The following is a 16,530-nucleotide window of genomic DNA, read 5'->3' as shown; positions in this document are numbered from 1 at the left end:
ACACCCAGCAGCCAGCACCCAGCACCCAACACCAACCCACTGCCATGTCGATGGATGAACGCCCCACCTGGGATCCACGAATTTCAATTAACGTACCAACATGAACGAGTTGTGCCCCTGCGTCGCCAGGTGCCTGCCTGTGGCGGCAGCCCCCGCTTGTCCCCCTCCGTTTGATGATACGCAATAAATTTACGAAAAAACCATATACCATATATGTATGTATGTACATGGTACATATACGTATGTATGTATGTATTTATTCGTCCACCAAAATGGAGAGTGGAAAGCGGTGCCGCCTGCATACTCTGTGTTGGCGCGAGGCAGTCCCCCGACCATGGCAAACTTATCGGGCCATTCTGTAATCCCCATTGAAAGTATCTCGGCTATTCTCTGCCACTCACTCCCTGTGCACTTTGTGTTGGCTTCCAGCTCAGGACTCACTTTATTCCGGATAGCGATTAAAATGTGACAAAGCGAGTAAGCTCACCCAGGCATCGCCTCATATCCGGCAGATATATGGGCGGAAATTTATATTCGAGTAAATGCGATTTCATCTAAATTGCAATGCCACTGAAAGTCATTTATAAGCGTTGAACTAATAGCAAACTTAAGATGTATCACAGCCCCACATGTGCTTGGGTGTGACGTCTTGTCTTTCGGAGCCAATCTCCCTCTATTGTTTTCTCGTTCTTGTTCTTGACCACAATCACTGTCAAGAGACTCACCTGCTGCTGTCGCAGATGGTAATGTGATCAAGCTTGGGAAGAAATAAAGTTATTATGAGCATTTGATAGTGATGTTAAAGAAGAAAAGGTCCAGATTTTTTAAGATAGCAGAGAACTGAATATAAAACCGAGTGGCATCAACACCAAAGCCGCTCAGTTGAGTTGGCGAGTGGCTGTCCTCGGGTTGAGTGAATTGAATGGCTTTGGGGCCATGGCGCTGCGTGCTTAGGTGTTGCATGTGCCCCAAAAGCCAAGCCGCAAAATACTATAAAGGCAAACGTGCGGGAGCTAAGCAAACACACTCGCAAGGGTAGGTCGTGGCCGGGTGGGGGTGGAGGTGGCAGCTAAGCTTATTTTACAAACGCCAGAGGCTGACTTGAAAGTGAGCTTAATAGGCGGGTGCCCCGAGGACGTGCGAGGAGCTCCGTGCCGAGGGAACAAGCAGTCGAGTGACTGACTCACACCCCAGCAGCTCTCCCTCTCTCTCTGTGTGTGTGCGTGGGCGTGGGGGGATATCATTGGATTAGGGCGATTATCTTTCTCAAATATCATTTTGCACGAATGCCAACAATGTCTAAATTTCCCGATTATATGAAAGGTGGACGACGAGAGAGGCGGGGCGTGGCAGGGTTCAGATTGGTTGACTGGCAGATTTTCAGCCATGCCTCGAACCGCATACGAATGTTGCAGGTGTGCGGTTGCGTGCGTCTTTGCGGTGTACCCCAAGACCTGACAAGGAAACCGAGAACCTCACATGCTCGATCCCAACTACTTCCACATCACAGCCGACATCGTCAGCGCCGTTGGCTATTTACTTTTATGGCTTGTTTGCCAGCTCGTGAAAAGTTTTTGGCCCCGCACCGCACGCCCAAGTGACCCATTAAACGAATTGAAAATGAACAACAGCTCGCCCCGAACTTCTTCAGTATGGTTTCGCTTCCCATCCCTTGGTTGTGGCACGGCGCGTATGTGTAATAAATGTTGATTGAGTTGCACTGCATTGCAGCCTGGAGAGGTTGGTGGCGAGGCAGGGGAGAGCAGGTCACAGCAGATCGAGATTGCTGCCGAAAGTTGTGGTCTTTGCGGTCCAACAGATTTCATTGAATTCGTAGCAGAGCTCTGCAGAATCACAAAAATCCCAATCTACAGCGCCAATGGCAGAACTTTTGCCAGCCAAACCAGAAAAGTTTGCCCATAAGCACAAGTGTGTTCGAGAAAGAGAAAGCGCCAAGCAGCTCGCATCAAACAACAGGCAGGCAAACGGAATAACAACGCTACTCTCCATAGCCGTACAGCCACACAGTCGCCCTTGTGGCGGCACGGATGGCGTATACGTAATATGCAATTAACTCGACCATTTCCTTTCGGTTATAATTCAGTTTTGTTGCCGGCACAGGTGCAAAGTAAAAATATGTTGCCAATTAATGTTAATTAAATTCATATTTGGGACCCCAGACCCAGACGAGCCTGCACTCTGGCACTCTGGCTTGGGTGCCTGGAAAGCGCCTCATTTCCTCGAGTATCTGAAGCGAATAAATCATTTTGGGCTATAATAAAGTGTGGCAATGATTTGTATAATTTATGCCATTTTATTGGTTGAATTAATTTGAATTGCGTCCACTTAGAGAGCTACCCAAAAATACAAGCAAACTGTTTCCATAAGCCTGAGAGCTGTGTCAAATAGTGTTCTGGGGAAAAGTTTTGCCAGAGCAACTTTCTAAATCGCATTTAAATGCCAGTTTTAACAGGAACTCGCTCGGAAGATGCACTACGTACGAGCTGGAACAGTTTATGAAATATGTAGCAGAAATATTCATTTGCAAACATGGAAACTCACACACGCACACATCCACGGGCGCTTGTTTGCATACATTTCACGCACATTTGGCAACTGCATACAATTAGAGGCAACAAAATTTGAAGTATGTATATGTATGTATGTATGTTGTGCTTCGTCCTCTATGTCAGTGTGCATTAATGGATTCCATTCTATAATTTACGATAACATTTTGAATGCCTAAACCGCAATGACAGGCAGAGGATTGCATCGCATCGATACTGCTGTTTGAAACATCGACATCCCTTCAGGCAAATTACTGGTCTCGACTCTTCAGGTTTATAGGGGTAGAAAATAGGAAATTGGATCGTCCTGCAATGATAAAGAGAAGCAAATAGATTATTCGATTATGGGCACTTGTTGTCACTTGTTGAATGGATGGCCAAAGAGAAATGGCTTATTGCATAATTATGGGTAAATTATTTCGTCATTCAGTGTCAAGTGCATGCTCTGGACGGCAGCATCATACCAGACCAGACCTGGTACCTCATCACGAAAGACCAACAGAGACTCAGAGATAAATAGCCAATATATTGCGCACAAATTAACATGTCATTCATCTCTTTGCCAGGCTTGCCAGTCGGGTTGGCTGCCGCTGTCCGGCAAAGCAATCTGTGCACCCGAATGTGGGCGCAATCGTTTCTCGGTTTCTGGCGAACCCTTACATATATCGTTTATATATATAAAACCCACACCGGCAATGCATAATTCATTTTAAGCACCACTTACCGTTATGACGGACGGCCAAGTTGGCGATTTAAGAGCGAGTTTAATGCCTTTAATACGTCATTGGGTCAGATCCCGGGGCCAGCATGCGGCTCCTGGCTCCTGGCCCTGATTTATGGTGCGTACAGTTGATGTGGCCGCTAAAACCGCACAGAATGTTTGCCAAACTTCTGCCTGCCTGCCATTTAGTAAAGCCCACAATAAAACTTCAAAAACCTGAGCCACACGAGAGACAAGGCACGTTGAAGTGGGCGGTGGCGCTGCGCTTACGAGTATTATTAAATTTTATAACAATTCGATGCGTCTGCCCATTTCGATTGGGCATAAACGGTTTAAGGTCTCAACTCCGGCTGCATACAGCACGGCCATAAACTTTAGGGCAGTAGGCAGGCGGTCCAGGCCTTTTGATATATTCATACATCCCTCATCCCTCGTATGCCAAGGGATAGTCATATCTGTGCGTGTGTTTAGGCCCAGCTCAATTTAATTTATCAAAGTCATAAACTTTCCAATGGCTAAGCCACAGAATGCCCCATAAATGCTGGGGATTCTCACAGTCTCAGGTTGTAGGTTGTTTATGGACTACAGAATTGTGTGTTGGCAGAAACTCTAGTTTTAAAGGCTTCCTGGTCTTAAAGGGTTCGGAAATAAATGTTTAAAAATATTTAAATAAATTGCAAATTCCATGCTGAAGTGGATTATGTTTGATGGGGAAGCTTTATTCCTGGCAGGCCAGAAGGTGCTCTGAACCAGACTAAATATCTAAAACCACTCCCACTCCATTCCATTTGAAAATACTCCACAGAATCGCTCTCATTCGAAATGCATACCGAGTGCAACACTGTGTTTGCATTTGACCACCTTTTACCCACCACCACCATTCCGTGGCAGTTTTCGTTGGTGGTCAAAATCTGTGAAAATGCTTCTAGTGCCGGCAATTCCATTACCAACCGTTTGATGTCCAGCCAGCCCGTCTCTGTCTCTCTCTCCAATTAGAGAGCCACTAACGACTCCTTTTAGCCTGGACACACACATACACACAGAGATACGAACGCACAAACACACACACTGGGAAAAACTTTCACAAACAGCCGCTGGGCTGGGCTGGGCAGGGCTGGTCTTGGCAGGGCACGGCTGGGCAGGCGAGCGGAGGAGGAAACAAAAATCGAATTTTATGTCGCTCTGTCAAACACAAGCCGAGAATCTGTTTATATATCGCTCAGCGACAGGTCCTGTTCCTGGGTCCCGGGGTTGCTACCCCGCCTCCCTAATACGGTTAGTCCATCGACTACAAGCCGTGGTCTCCTAAAGTTTATGCCATTTAAGCATAATTTGCTTAGCCCAACGTGCCTGGAGATGGGTACGAACGAAGAACCACACCCGACTCTCCAGACATGACCGCAAACTGTCGAACGAACACGCATGAAATGCGCCAGTAATATTATTCTGGCAATGCGAATATCATTTAAGAAGGTATGTCGACTTGGACCAAACGTTCGAGAATGTCAGGCGGAGGAGAACAGCAGAGCTGAAAGGGTGAAAGTTTGGATTGTTCTTGGATCTGCTAGGGTATCCATGCATTCGGTCTTGCAGTCTACCCACTAATATTATTTTTTGTTGTACTGCCAAAAGGTAGCGGCTCTCATGGCGGTGGCGGTGTGTGCCTATAATTTATGCAACGCCGCATTTTCATGGCTCATCCACGCACACACACGTATGTACATATTCGTACATATGTACATGTATACATCCCATCGAGTGGCAAAATGAAGCCGCCTGCCGGAAATCAACAAAAATTTATTGAGCATAAATTTAAATCCCTCTGCCCCGATGCGCTCTGCCTGCACCCCCTCATTGACTGTGCCGCTTTGTTGCTTTGTTTCCTCTGGTTTTGTTTATGAAAGCGTTTTATAGGATTTTAAATTGATTTCATTCTCATTCGTACTCTCATTTATTTGGCTCTGATTTCCTTCCAGCTTCCGTTTCGTGCCCAGTCTTGTGAGTCTCTCCAAATTACAGTTGGCATACAAATGAAGACATGAATTGTCCAGGCAGGGCAGAGCATTACGGGGCAGGGCATGGCGACAGCTGTTGCTGAGTGTGGGACCCCCAGATGATTGATGGGCGAGAGTGGGAGGATGCTTTCAGGTATAAGGATGCTCCTCTCCCTCTGCCCAGTCCATACTCCACACTCCACACTCGATGCTCGGCTTTCAATGGGAATTCAATGAAATGTTTTATTATTAACAAAGACACCAACGAACTCTCCGCTCCGCAGTCTCCTAATCGATTCCCTTCATTTCTTTGTCTAGTTTTCCACAGTCCCTCTTTATTTGTTGTTTGGACACTGTCGCTTTCAGTTGGGCCGCTTGTCCCACAAAAATTGGTCGCGATAATATCTAATCATTACTTATCATTATTGGCCATGTCGCCTCCCCCTGGAGCACCCTCCTCCGCTGTCCATTTTCCTGGTCGTGTGGGTAATGGACATTCCTCGGGTGTCTGCCTTGATTTCCAGTCTGTCCTCCTGTATCTGTCAGACAATTCACTTGACTGCCCTCCCCCAACCCAACCCATCGCGACGATTACCGAGCAAATTAAATTAGTGGAAATGCCGAAACGAGGCTAAGGAGACACGGTAAGGCAATCTAATTGAGGTTGTGGGTGGTTGGTGTGCGTGTCTCAGCCTCTGTGCCTCTGTGTGTGGGACATATGTTAAACCCGTTAAAATGCTACCAGGTGTCGACTGTCAATTGGCCCCTGGGGCACCAGCACCTCCCAGGCACCAGTTGCAGTCCCAGTCCCACCAACGCAATCGCCTTAAAGAGTCTAATGAGGTTTAATGGCCAGAGGCCATTTGGCTAGTCGCTGTAGTTGAACACCAAATGTCAAAGGGGTTAACAAAAGAGCACACACACATAGGTCAAAGGTACAGCGAGATAATAATGCGGGGACAGTATGGCAGGAAAGGCTAATATGAAATTACCCATTTGTTTTGAAACCATTCCGCGCTTTACAACTATCTCAGCTCAGGAATGTTAAGTTAACATAGGTTCTACGGGAAAGAGTCAGACACATTGGAACGTAAATGAAACCCACAATTTTACATGACTCACACACCCAAAGCGGGTCGAAATCCCTGCTATGTGAGAGCTTTTTCATACAAAAAGCTTCAATTAAAGGCGAAATATAAGAAACGAGGATATAAGAGTAGGTAAATAATAGAATTCAAACTCAAATTCAAATGAAAACCAAAGACAGGTATGTATAAACAAGTTTTAAAGAGACAAACCTCCACCTATGCCTTCTCGGATTCCCTCCTCAAATCCTTGAACTGCCAGCGTGGCAGACCCCGACAGAGACCTACTACACGGCATCGATCAAACGCTGACTTTGGCATGGCACCCACCTGGCAGGGAGCCGAAACCAATGCAGCGCGAATTAAAGCAGGTCAGCAAACTGGCAGCGAACCAACCTATCAGTGAAGGAATTTCCCCGTCGGTTAGAGTCGAAACAACCTCAGTATGAGCGCCAACAAAATATTCCTGCGCTACTATCCGCCAGGTGGGAAAGGTCATCGAGCCGAATCCTTAATAAATATTTGATTGTTTCTTTCAGGTCTGGCCATTAATTACCGCACGGCAAAGGGCAGCGAGCGTGTGCGCCACTTTGATCTGCTTGACCTAGATTCGAAGTAAGTACTTCCACTTTGAACACGGCACCGGAATTCACGAATTGTTCTTTATTCTTGAAACAGAACAGACATTGTGCCTCTGGCTGACAAGATCCTACTCCAGTCACTGGCTGAAACGGAGGAGGAGCCATCAGATGAGGATGAGGACAAGACATCGCCCTGTGTGCCCGCAAGTGGCCATGTGACCAGTTCCCAAAACACATTCAGCGCCCTAAAGCAGGCTCTGGGCAAGCTACAGCGTAAGCTGCGGGAGCCCGTCAAGAAGAAGTTCTATCTGCACAAGTGTCACACCTCGCACATCCTGCCGCTGACCAATGTGTGCTTCGACCGCACCGGAGAACGATGCCTCACCGGCAGCTACGACCGCACCTGCCACGTGATCAACACCCAAACGGCAGAAGTGGAGCACACTCTCACCGGACACGACAATGTGGTCTTCTCCGTTGGCTTCAATACACCGAGATGGTAGGTGTAGCTCCCACAATGATCTCCTCTCATCTGCCATTTCCATTTTCAATGTCTTTCAGCGACAAGATCGTGACCGGCTCCTTTGATTGCACCGCCAAAGTTTGGTCCGCCAGCAGCGGGCAGTGCCTTTGCACCTTGTTTGGTCACACCGCCGAGCTGGTGGCGACTGAGTTCCATCCGCTGCATGGCCAGGCCATTGCGACAGCCTCCATGGATGGAACGGCACGCATCTACGATGTGGAAACTGCCCATGAGCTTCAGCAGCTTACCCACCATGGTGCCGAGGTAATAGCCGCTCGCTTCAATCGCGATGGGCAGATGCTGCTCACGGGCTCCTTTGACCATACGGCCGCCATCTGGGATACACGCACCAAAAGGTGAGTGCCAGTGAATTGTGCTGCCAATTGTGCTGCCAATTGTGCTAAGGAGCAACTCCTCCAACAGCTGCTGCCATCAACTGCGGGGCCACAGCGCTGAGCTCTCGAACTGTGTGTGGAACTTCAGCGGATCGCTGATTGCCACGGGCTCCCTGGATCACACGGCTCGGCTTTGGGATATTCGCCGAATGGATCAGGAGCTGCACCTGGTCTCCAAGCACAACGACGAAGTGTTGGACGTGGCCTTCGATGCGGCGGGCAGACTGCTGGCCACCTGCAGCAGCGACTGCACGGCGAGGGTCTGGAGCTTGGACGGCGCTTCTGGGCAGCTGGAGATGTTGTCGCTGATGGCGGGGCACAGTGACGAAGTGTCCAAGGTGTGCTTCAGCCCCAGCGGATGCATGCTGCTAACCGCCTCCGCTGACAACACGGCTCGTCTGTGGCTGACCGAGTCCGGGCACTGTTCCCAGGTGTTGGCGGGGCACGAGGCAGAGGTCTTCAGCTGCGCCTACAGCTATGCGGGCGACGCAATTCTGACGGCCTCCAAGGACAACACCTGCCGCTTCTGGAGATGATACGACTGGTACACCGTGCAGCTGAACGAAGAGTAGCTGCCCCATGTGCAATAGCAATAAATGCGGAGATCGGCGTGGATTTTTCTTGTATCAACATTTACTACAAACTCGAGCGTAATTTTGCTTTTCTCTCTCAAGGTTTCATCATCAACTTGCTTATAAATTAATAGTTCTTAGCTTTCATTCTCGTTTCTTTCAGATCGGACATTATTGTGGATTTTCTTTGCTCTTTTTTTGTTGTAATTTTTCTTAATCGTTTTCTTTTGTTTACCTTAAGGTTTAGGCTTTACTTTTTCGCATTTCCATATATAGATAGTTACAGGTTTGTTTGCTAGTTTGGTTTTTCCATTTTTTTTGTTTTCTTTAGTTTAACATTTTTACTTTTTACTTTACATTATTAAGTGTTCGCAATAGGCTGGCGACTTCTTTTTCCATATACATATATAAAAGTGAACAAAAAGTGTTTTCGGTAACAAACATTTTACAACTTACAAAAGTCCGCAGGGTTTCGGAATCCATTTTAATTAATACATAGTTTTTTGAAAAATTAAACGTTCTTTCTTGTACACAAATATTTTTCTCGGCGAGGAGCGGGCTCTCTCTCAATGTTATCCCTCCTCAAAATGATTTCATTCCTTCGCTCTATATGCAAGTTTTAATTCGCGTTATTCTCTTAGAAGTTTCTCTTCTCGTTTACGTCTAAGCTGAAGGAGCTCAGAGGCGGGCACGGTAGACAGTTGGTTTGATGATTGCTTTTGGTTGAATGAGAAGTGACGGAAAGATAGATCACACAGACACAAACACAGACACAGAGGTTGAAACATTCACATAGAGTTGGCCGTGGTCTATGCTTGGGGCCAATCATTTAGACAGATGTGTCTCCCCGGTAGGTTATTAAGTGTCGGTTGAGGTTGGGGTTGAGGAGGATCCTTATATATCCTTATTGTGTGGTTGTTGTGTGGTGCTGTTGCTGGCTTTGAGCCATCCGCTGCATCTTATTCAATTTTTCAGTTATCGGAGTACTCTTCTAAAACACATCTACATATGTATATCATAGGCTCGGTATCTGCGTGGGTGTGTGGCTGTGGTACTGTTGAGTGTGGAGGGGCGGACAGGACAGACAGGCCTTCTCATATAAACTATAAATGTATCGTAATGCTTATTATTATCATTATTAGTAGGTTTTTCTTTAGCGTTTATCAAAGTAGAAAACTGTTTGGTGTGTGTTTTGTTTGTTTCGCATCGTTTCGTTTATGTTGTGTGTGGGTGTGTGTAGTTTGGGTTTGCTGTGGCATTTAAAGATCTTTCTGTTCAGGTTGCTGCGTTTGTTTAACTGGTTTCTATTTAATGTTTTGTCTGCAACTCAATGCGTAGGGCTCTGCAAGAAACACAAAATCACAATTATTAACACTGATGGCGGGAAGGTTGGGGACTTAGAAGGAGACACGGCGGGTTCAGCCAGATTACATGAGGTTGAGGATTAAAGTAGGGTACAGATGCAGGGAACATGCAAAGCGTACATGCGAGCAGCTTTTAAATCTCGATACGAAAAGAAATGAGTAAGAGCCAGACGGGTTGTGAGACAGGATGAGGGACAGGAGACAGGTGTGGCATAGGAGGACAACAGCATTGGCCTTACATTTAGAATACATGAAGCTGAGGAAGTGTTTAGTTATCGTGTGTTCACTTGTTGCTTGGTTGATTGTTTGATTGATTATTGTTGGTTTTGAAATGAACAATATTAGGTATTACAAAACTCATATATCTTCAAATGCATACAGCTAGAAATAAAAGAAAGAAAATACATAGGTAAACATAGCTTTCGGTCGGTTGAATGGTTGAATGCTTAAATGGAGCTTCTTCCCCTCCCGATTAATTACATGCAAACGAATACGAATGGGTAATGTGCAATGTGCACTATCGGATGGAATCAACAATGGGTATGGGTGTGGGTGTGTCGACTGCCGTTGCGAGTGATATATATATCCAGTAAGTTAAGGCCTCTGCTGATGGAGCAACCAACATACGATCTACCGACTTATAAGTACAAAAGCCATTCAAATATAATATTGATGATGATGATAAGCGATAACAGAACTTGTGTTAGCAGTGGCAAAAGCGCGGCAAGCGGAGGTTATAGATTATAAAAGAGATTGCGTACTTCACATGGTCGATCCGGAAACTCTTGTTTGAATGTGCGCTCGATAACGTGATATCTGCAATGGGATTCACAAAACGATTGTCAGGTTTTTGGATTTATTTTTGGGTCATGATCAGCGGCACTCACTTGGACTGCAAACCGCCGCCGGGTGGAAGACCTTCAATGTCGTCTTTGTTCTGCATACACTTCAGCAGATCCAGGTAATCAGTTATCTGGTTAGACTCTATCTCGTCTGCAACAAATCAGAGAATACAAAATGTTCAATGGACGTCGTTCATAGGGTTCAATTCAAGATCTTAGCTTACGAGATTTTGTATAAATAAATGTAGATGTATGTACATAAATGGTTCATAATAAAATACGATCGAATTACATATTGAAGCTACATTAAAGCAAATGCAATATACAAATAAGTTTAGAAACTTTTTTTTTGTTTAAACTATTAACTAAAACGCAAAGTGTATGGCTGTATTAAGAGCTTTGGAAATGAGGTAAGAAACCAAATGGCAAAGAGGTCAAACCACAGAACATTATTATATTGGATTGGGGAAGACCAAATTCTAGTTACAAATCTTTTTCATTAGCTTAACAAACTGTGGCGACCAGTAATTATTAGAGCTGATAGAAAATTTGATTGTCAAACAACGAATGACTACTCTCTTTCCCAGAAAATGATTTGGATATGCGGAAAATAAACGTGGAAAGGAATTAAAATTAGAATTAGTTTCTTTGGTCGCCTGGTGAGCATGCAATTTCAGTCTGTCGTTGGATGGTGTGGGGAGATCTCTTTATATAGCTTAATATACAGACAACAACTCATTAGAGACGACTGGGGCTGGATTTAGACAGGGTTTGCGTGTGGGGTGTGGATTGGGCTGGACTGGAGTCATGTGGTACGCAAAATAAAATCAAACCAATCAATCAATCAATCGATAAGATAAACGAGATAACGAAATGACAAAAATTGCTTTCGATATTTACAAACTACAAAATTATAGACGTACCTTATGCTCACACATCTTAAAATTTGTAATGCTTTCTGTTTCTTGTTCTTGCATTGTCTTTAACACGCCCATTTGGCTTATGCGCCTGCCTTTATTTCTGGCAAACTTTTCAATTCAAATATTTGGGATTTGCAGTACGATGCGCGAAGAACAACAACCATGAAACAACGGAATAACGCGCGAAGCTAAAATGTTCTCTTTGGTAAATTACTTTAAAGAATTTCTTGGGCATTAGTTGGAGCTGGCTCTTGAAAAAAATAAACTCGTGTGGAAACTGAATTGGTTACAAATGAGACATTCTGAATTGTTGTGAAACAAAAGAAAACTGTAAACTGAAGGAAGGCAAAAGGCATTAACTGTTTCGCTGTTAGGAGTTCTGTCTGGTGTTGTGTGTTCAAGCAGTGTAAATGGAAAATAAAAGCTGAAACTAGCGATTGCAGTGAACTGAAAACTGAATCCGATGGAAGAGCAGACAAACACTTTTTGTTTGGTTTTCGAATCGTTCATTAAACTTATATATTTTGTTCTTAGCCATGGAGATATTTGGTTGCATCTTTGGTGATTCATTAATCTATTGAGTATGTTTGTTTGGATGTGGGAGTGTCGGTTGTCACGTGTTATGTGGCCGAGGCCTTACACCTACATATATTCCCCTGGACAATGGTCGCAGAGTTATTGCTCTAGTACATGGTACAGTCATACGTTGATCTCTGGGTTAGCTTCGATCGATCCAATTGGTAAATCATTGGTAAAGTAAAGTAAACTCTTGCTTTCGATTACAACGAGCACAACAATTGGTGAGCATAAGGTTTACAGTTTCATTTTTGTTTTGCTTTTGCTTTTCATTAAAACCTACTTTTGTGTATAACATTCAAAACTTCCTAGACTACTGGACTACTTTGGGCTACGTTTGTAATGGTAGTTTGTCTGGACATTCGAGTATTTCTTTATCTTTGGTTAGATGTATAACTATATAACTATACAACTATATAAACTTGTAATTATTTATCTACTTTGACCAATGATGGGGCGTGGCATGCTGTTTAATATTTACTATATTCTATGTGTAAATTATATTGTATACAAATGGTTTAAAGTATTTGTCTATGTATATCAACAACAAGGTCACGTCTACACAGTTCGGCCTCAGGGACATTATGCCGAATTATGTTACGAATACTGTCTGTCGCTAGACTAATAGAGATCTAAATATATCTATCCTATTATTGCTGGATCTTCATTGTGGGAGATAATACTACAACTGAATCGATTCTGCCTGGCCTTTTGGCATTCCGTACTCTCTCAAATCTCTGAGCGGTTAATTATGTAGTAAAAATATATGTTTCTATGTTTTTCGGCAGTACCAGGATGTCGTCAATAGTTTTTAAAAAGGCTTTCCAAGCTAATTTTACAAAATACCTACTGCTTGTAGCTCCACCGAGGGGTCTCCTCTGAACTCGTTTTGCTTAGAAACTAAGTGTTAATTTGCTAGGCCTACTAGTTACATCAATTCCAAGTGTTTTTTATTTATTATGAGTGTCTTCAATACCTGGGCTCGTTTGAGATTGCAATTTACTTTTGATTGATTTGCATCGGGGCTTGTGTCATCAGTGGGTATCGGTTTATATGCATGTATGTATGTACATAAAGATGTATATACAAAGGTATATGCAGACGGGTCAATTAACTACTTAACATTGGGCTCAGGTTCATCGATAATTGTTATTAATATCTATGGTCGGTCTATGGGGTTTTACGCTTATGTAATGCTACAACTAAATGGCAGTTTGGCAGTTGCTGTAGCAGACAAACACGTGTATAAGTAATACTATATAGCTGGCACTCACACATACACACATACATTCATTCCGGTCAGCCGCACGCACAGCCAGCAGATATGACAAACCAACACGCTATACGGTTATTTACTATGCATTAGCGATAGGATATAGGTGAAATACACACACACATACACACTGGGTCATTTACATAACTATATACAAATATATATGTCTGAATGGCATTGGTAATGGCAATGTTTTGGTTAGGTTGGGTTTCGAACTACTTGAAGGAACTTTTCATTGGAGTCGAGTGGCATTTGCATTCTCGGATATGCAGAAACATGACTATCTAAGGAGCAGGGTAGATGCATCTAATAAAACGCTAGATAAGCTTCTTGGGGCGGGACATATTGGGACATATCGTTTATCGTATTTTCCCTGTTTTAGGAGTATGTTCTTGTTACTTTTAAGGTACAATGTATACGTATTTCGTCTGACCGCGCGAGTCAATAGAGTATTCGATTGAGGGAGAGAGAGAGACACACACAGAAACTACAACGCCATAGATCAAGAGTTAACGATTAGCTATAAACAGAGTAGACGACTTAGACAACCTCTTGTGATTTTCTCGATTTGTTTCTCCAGCCGATGCTCAGCCTCTATCGCCTCCTCTGTTGGCTTCGGTGCTCCGGGGAAGGCAATTATAATGATGCTCATGTTATCGCGGCTTCCCTGTGATTGCAAAAAAAAAAGATTTTGTATCAGAGAGAGCGACAATATATACCATCCGTATGGTTTGTAAAGCACTACATACCTTGTGCAAGCAAGTGTCCACCACCTGATTGGCAATGCTCACTAGATCGCTGGTCACCTTGAGCCTCGAGTGGATGAAGCTGCACACATCCTCGTTGGTCATCACATCCCAGATGCCGTCGCAGGCGAGCACCAAGAACTCGTCGGTGTCCTGGCGGCTTTGGCAAAATATTTCCGGCTCGGGTGAGACCAGCTGCTCGCACTGCCCCTTCTCCTTGACGTTTTTGAAGTCGTAGTCGCCAAGGGCTCTGGACACGGCCAGGGTGCCGTTTACGCGTTTGATCATCACACTGCCGCCGGCATTGTGTATGCGCTCCTTCTCCTCCGGAAGGACGGGCTTGTGGTCCTGGGTGGCAAACACCGGCACCCCCTGGCGACACAGCACGGCGCGCGAGTCCCCGCAGTTGGCGATATACACCTGAGTCGAGCTGACAAAGGCGCACACGGCGGTGGTTCCGCCGCACTTGGTATCCTTGGTAAACTCGGGCAGGTCGCGCATCACCTCGTCGATGCGCAGGAAGCCAGTGCGTATGCCCTTCACATGATCACCGCTTATGAACTCGTCCGTGTGCACAATGCTGTCCAGCAGATGCTTGGCACAGTGCTCAGACACCTTGCAGCCGGCGTGCCCGTCGAACACCGCGAAGAAGCTCCAGTCGTTTAGGGCATTGTCCAGCCCCACGCGTGCATAGTAGGCATCCTCCATTTCACAACGCCAGCCCTGCATTGAACTGACGCCGAAGAGCAGCTTGTTGCCCTCACCTTGATCATTGTGTTTGGCGGTTTTCGGCTTATCCAGGAATCCGCCCATTTCTACTGAACATACTGTGTGTGTGCTGACTGTGGGAGGAATTGGCTGTGGGTCTGCTCTCTTCTGCCGCCAAGAGATCCTGCAAGTGAAGGAGCACCAATTTATATTAGTGGAATCTCAATCAATACTAACCTATGCATGTGTGTATGTTCAGGTCTGCCTTGAACTTGAACTCATTGCGCGCAACAAACATTTCCCACACCCTGGTCCCCAGGCTTCCCCCCTGCCGTTACGTGTGAAACTTTTGGCTATATTCGTTACTTTTGTTGTTTCGCTTCCGGTTTGCCAATCGATTTATCAAGGACGCGTGGTCGGTCGGTCCCTTTCTCTTCGTCGACGACCGATGGCTAATTTTAGCCGAAATAAAGCTGCCATTGCGCCGGCACGCCCACATGGCTACACACCCGCATCGAGCTGGCCTCAGCGTAGGCGTAAACTTCAGATTTGGCTCGAATTTGTTTATTTTTTGTCGCGCAATTTCTGCGCGCGACAGCATCCACAGGAACTGTCACCTCCGCGTTCGTTTTTTTAACAAATAACTCGCGCAGTTAGCAGCACATTTTTTCACAAGTGAGAGAGAGGGGAATGAAAATACCTGGCGGTGCTGGGGATTTGGCCACGAAATAGTTATGAAAAAACACACTCGGACACGAGATCTATGAACTTTTCGGAGCTGAGAAAAGGCAAACCTTCACTCGCATTATTTTTCACCTCGCAAATTTACAGTTGATGGTCTTCCTCGTCGCTTGCCCGCCTTGCCGCCAATCCACCAACGTCGTTGTCTCCTCGTTCGTTGCTTTTTCTTCTTCTTGATGGTTGTGCTTGTGTGTGTGTGTGCTGCTGCTGCTTCTCCTCAAGCGGGGTGCGTGTGTGTGTGTGATTGACTCTCTGTATTGGCGTGTGTAAGCAAAAATTAAGAACCAAAAATGTCTTCTGCTTTCGTTTTGCACATCACCGAAACCGCGTTGATTCGATGGCCGGACACGCGGGAGTCTGATTAAAACTTTCGGAAGTACTTTCCGTGCAGTGACGAAACGAAAATAAAATTTTTTCTAATATTTTGATTATTTTTTTTTATGGTCGCACGACGATGATTCCGTACTAGGGTTGGAATAAAAATCGATAGTGCTATCGATACTATCGATGGTTGAAAATTTAGCCGACCATCGATTGTTTCGCTTCGTCGTCGATAGTATCGACCGGCAAGACTTCCTAACGAGTTCGATTCGAGCAAAGGAATGAACATTTTGGAAATTCTAATTAAATCACAGGGTCATTGCAGGGTTGATTGGATTTTGATTTAAAATATTTTTTTTGTTAGCAGACAATTTTTATTTCTGGTGTTCGTTCGACAAACAACTCATCTTTGAGTTCAAAATTTTCAGTAACATTTTTTTTCCAATAATCAACAAAAAGTACCTGGTCAATGCGGACTCATCGTCTGCGACCAACCAATTTCGCTGTAGCGATTAAATAACATTAAAAAAGAAAAATATGTTAGCAGATATGGGAAACTATCGATGGTGGCCACATCGATGTTTTCCCAACTCTAATTTCC

At 44.9% G+C, this 16,530-nt stretch overlaps 2 protein-coding genes across 5 annotated transcripts; one reads left to right on the top strand and one right to left on the bottom strand.

Moving 5' to 3' along the window:
- Window positions 1–6,622: 6,622 nt before the first annotated feature.
- LOC117896440 (dynein assembly factor with WDR repeat domains 1) lies at window positions 6,623–8,419 on the top strand. The gene is made up of 5 exons (XM_034804768.1): window positions 6,623–6,852; window positions 6,907–6,982; window positions 7,046–7,447; window positions 7,510–7,827; window positions 7,895–8,419. The coding sequence occupies exons 1-5, from the start codon at window positions 6,813–6,815 to the stop codon at window positions 8,400–8,402; spliced, it is 1,344 nt and encodes a 447-aa protein (XP_034660659.1). The 5' UTR covers window positions 6,623–6,812; the 3' UTR covers window positions 8,403–8,419.
- A 147-nt stretch (window positions 8,420–8,566) lies between these two features.
- Window positions 8,567–16,058, bottom strand: LOC117896441 (protein phosphatase 1B). Of its 4 annotated transcripts, none has more exons than XR_004649033.1 (7): window positions 15,684–16,058; window positions 14,163–15,051; window positions 13,963–14,080; window positions 10,690–10,795; window positions 10,564–10,618; window positions 10,042–10,183; window positions 8,567–9,780 (listed from the first exon to the last, which is right to left on the bottom strand). XR_004649033.1 is itself a non-coding variant. In XM_034804769.1 (7 exons), the coding sequence occupies exons 2-7, from the start codon at window positions 14,970–14,972 to the stop codon at window positions 9,747–9,749; spliced, it is 1,125 nt and encodes a 374-aa protein (XP_034660660.1). In that variant the 5' UTR covers window positions 14,973–15,051; window positions 15,684–16,058; the 3' UTR covers window positions 8,567–9,746. The 4 variants fall into 4 exon arrangements, 3 of the variants coding, with proteins under 3 accessions (XP_034660660.1, XP_034660661.1, XP_034660662.1); XM_034804769.1 differs by having other exon boundaries at window positions 10,182–10,183; XM_034804770.1 differs by lacking the exon at window positions 15,684–16,058 and adding an exon at window positions 15,568–15,583 and having other exon boundaries at window positions 10,182–10,183.
- Window positions 16,059–16,530: the final 472 nt, after the last annotated feature.

This window comes from Drosophila subobscura, chromosome O (assembly GCF_008121235.1).
Source record: "Drosophila subobscura isolate 14011-0131.10 chromosome O, UCBerk_Dsub_1.0, whole genome shotgun sequence".
Lineage (NCBI taxonomy): Eukaryota > Metazoa > Arthropoda > Insecta > Diptera > Drosophilidae > Drosophila > Drosophila subobscura.
The sequence above is the reverse complement of the archived record's forward strand: the minus strand, read 5'-3'. Positions and strand labels throughout refer to the sequence as shown.

Coding starts and splice junctions, on each gene's coding strand:
- LOC117896440 (XM_034804768.1), top strand. CDS start 6,813: ATGAGCGCCAACAAAATATTCCTGCGCTACTATCCGCCAG. Junction 6,853..6,906: donor CCTGCGCTACTATCCGCCAG/GTGGGAAAGGTC, acceptor TGTTTCTTTCAG/GTCTGGCCATTAATTACCGC. Junction 7,828..7,894: donor TGGGATACACGCACCAAAAG/GTGAGTGCCAGT, acceptor CTCCTCCAACAG/CTGCTGCCATCAACTGCGGG.
- LOC117896441 (XM_034804769.1), bottom strand. CDS start 14,972: ATGGGCGGATTCCTGGATAAGCCGAAAACCGCCAAACACAATGATCAA. Junction 14,081..14,162: donor TGGACACTTGCTTGCACAAG/GTATGTAGTGCT, acceptor TTGCAATCACAG/GGAAGCCGCGATAACATGAG. Junction 10,796..13,962: donor AATCGAGAAAATCACAAGAG/GTTGTCTAAGTC, acceptor GATTTGTTGCAG/ACGAGATAGAGTCTAACCAG.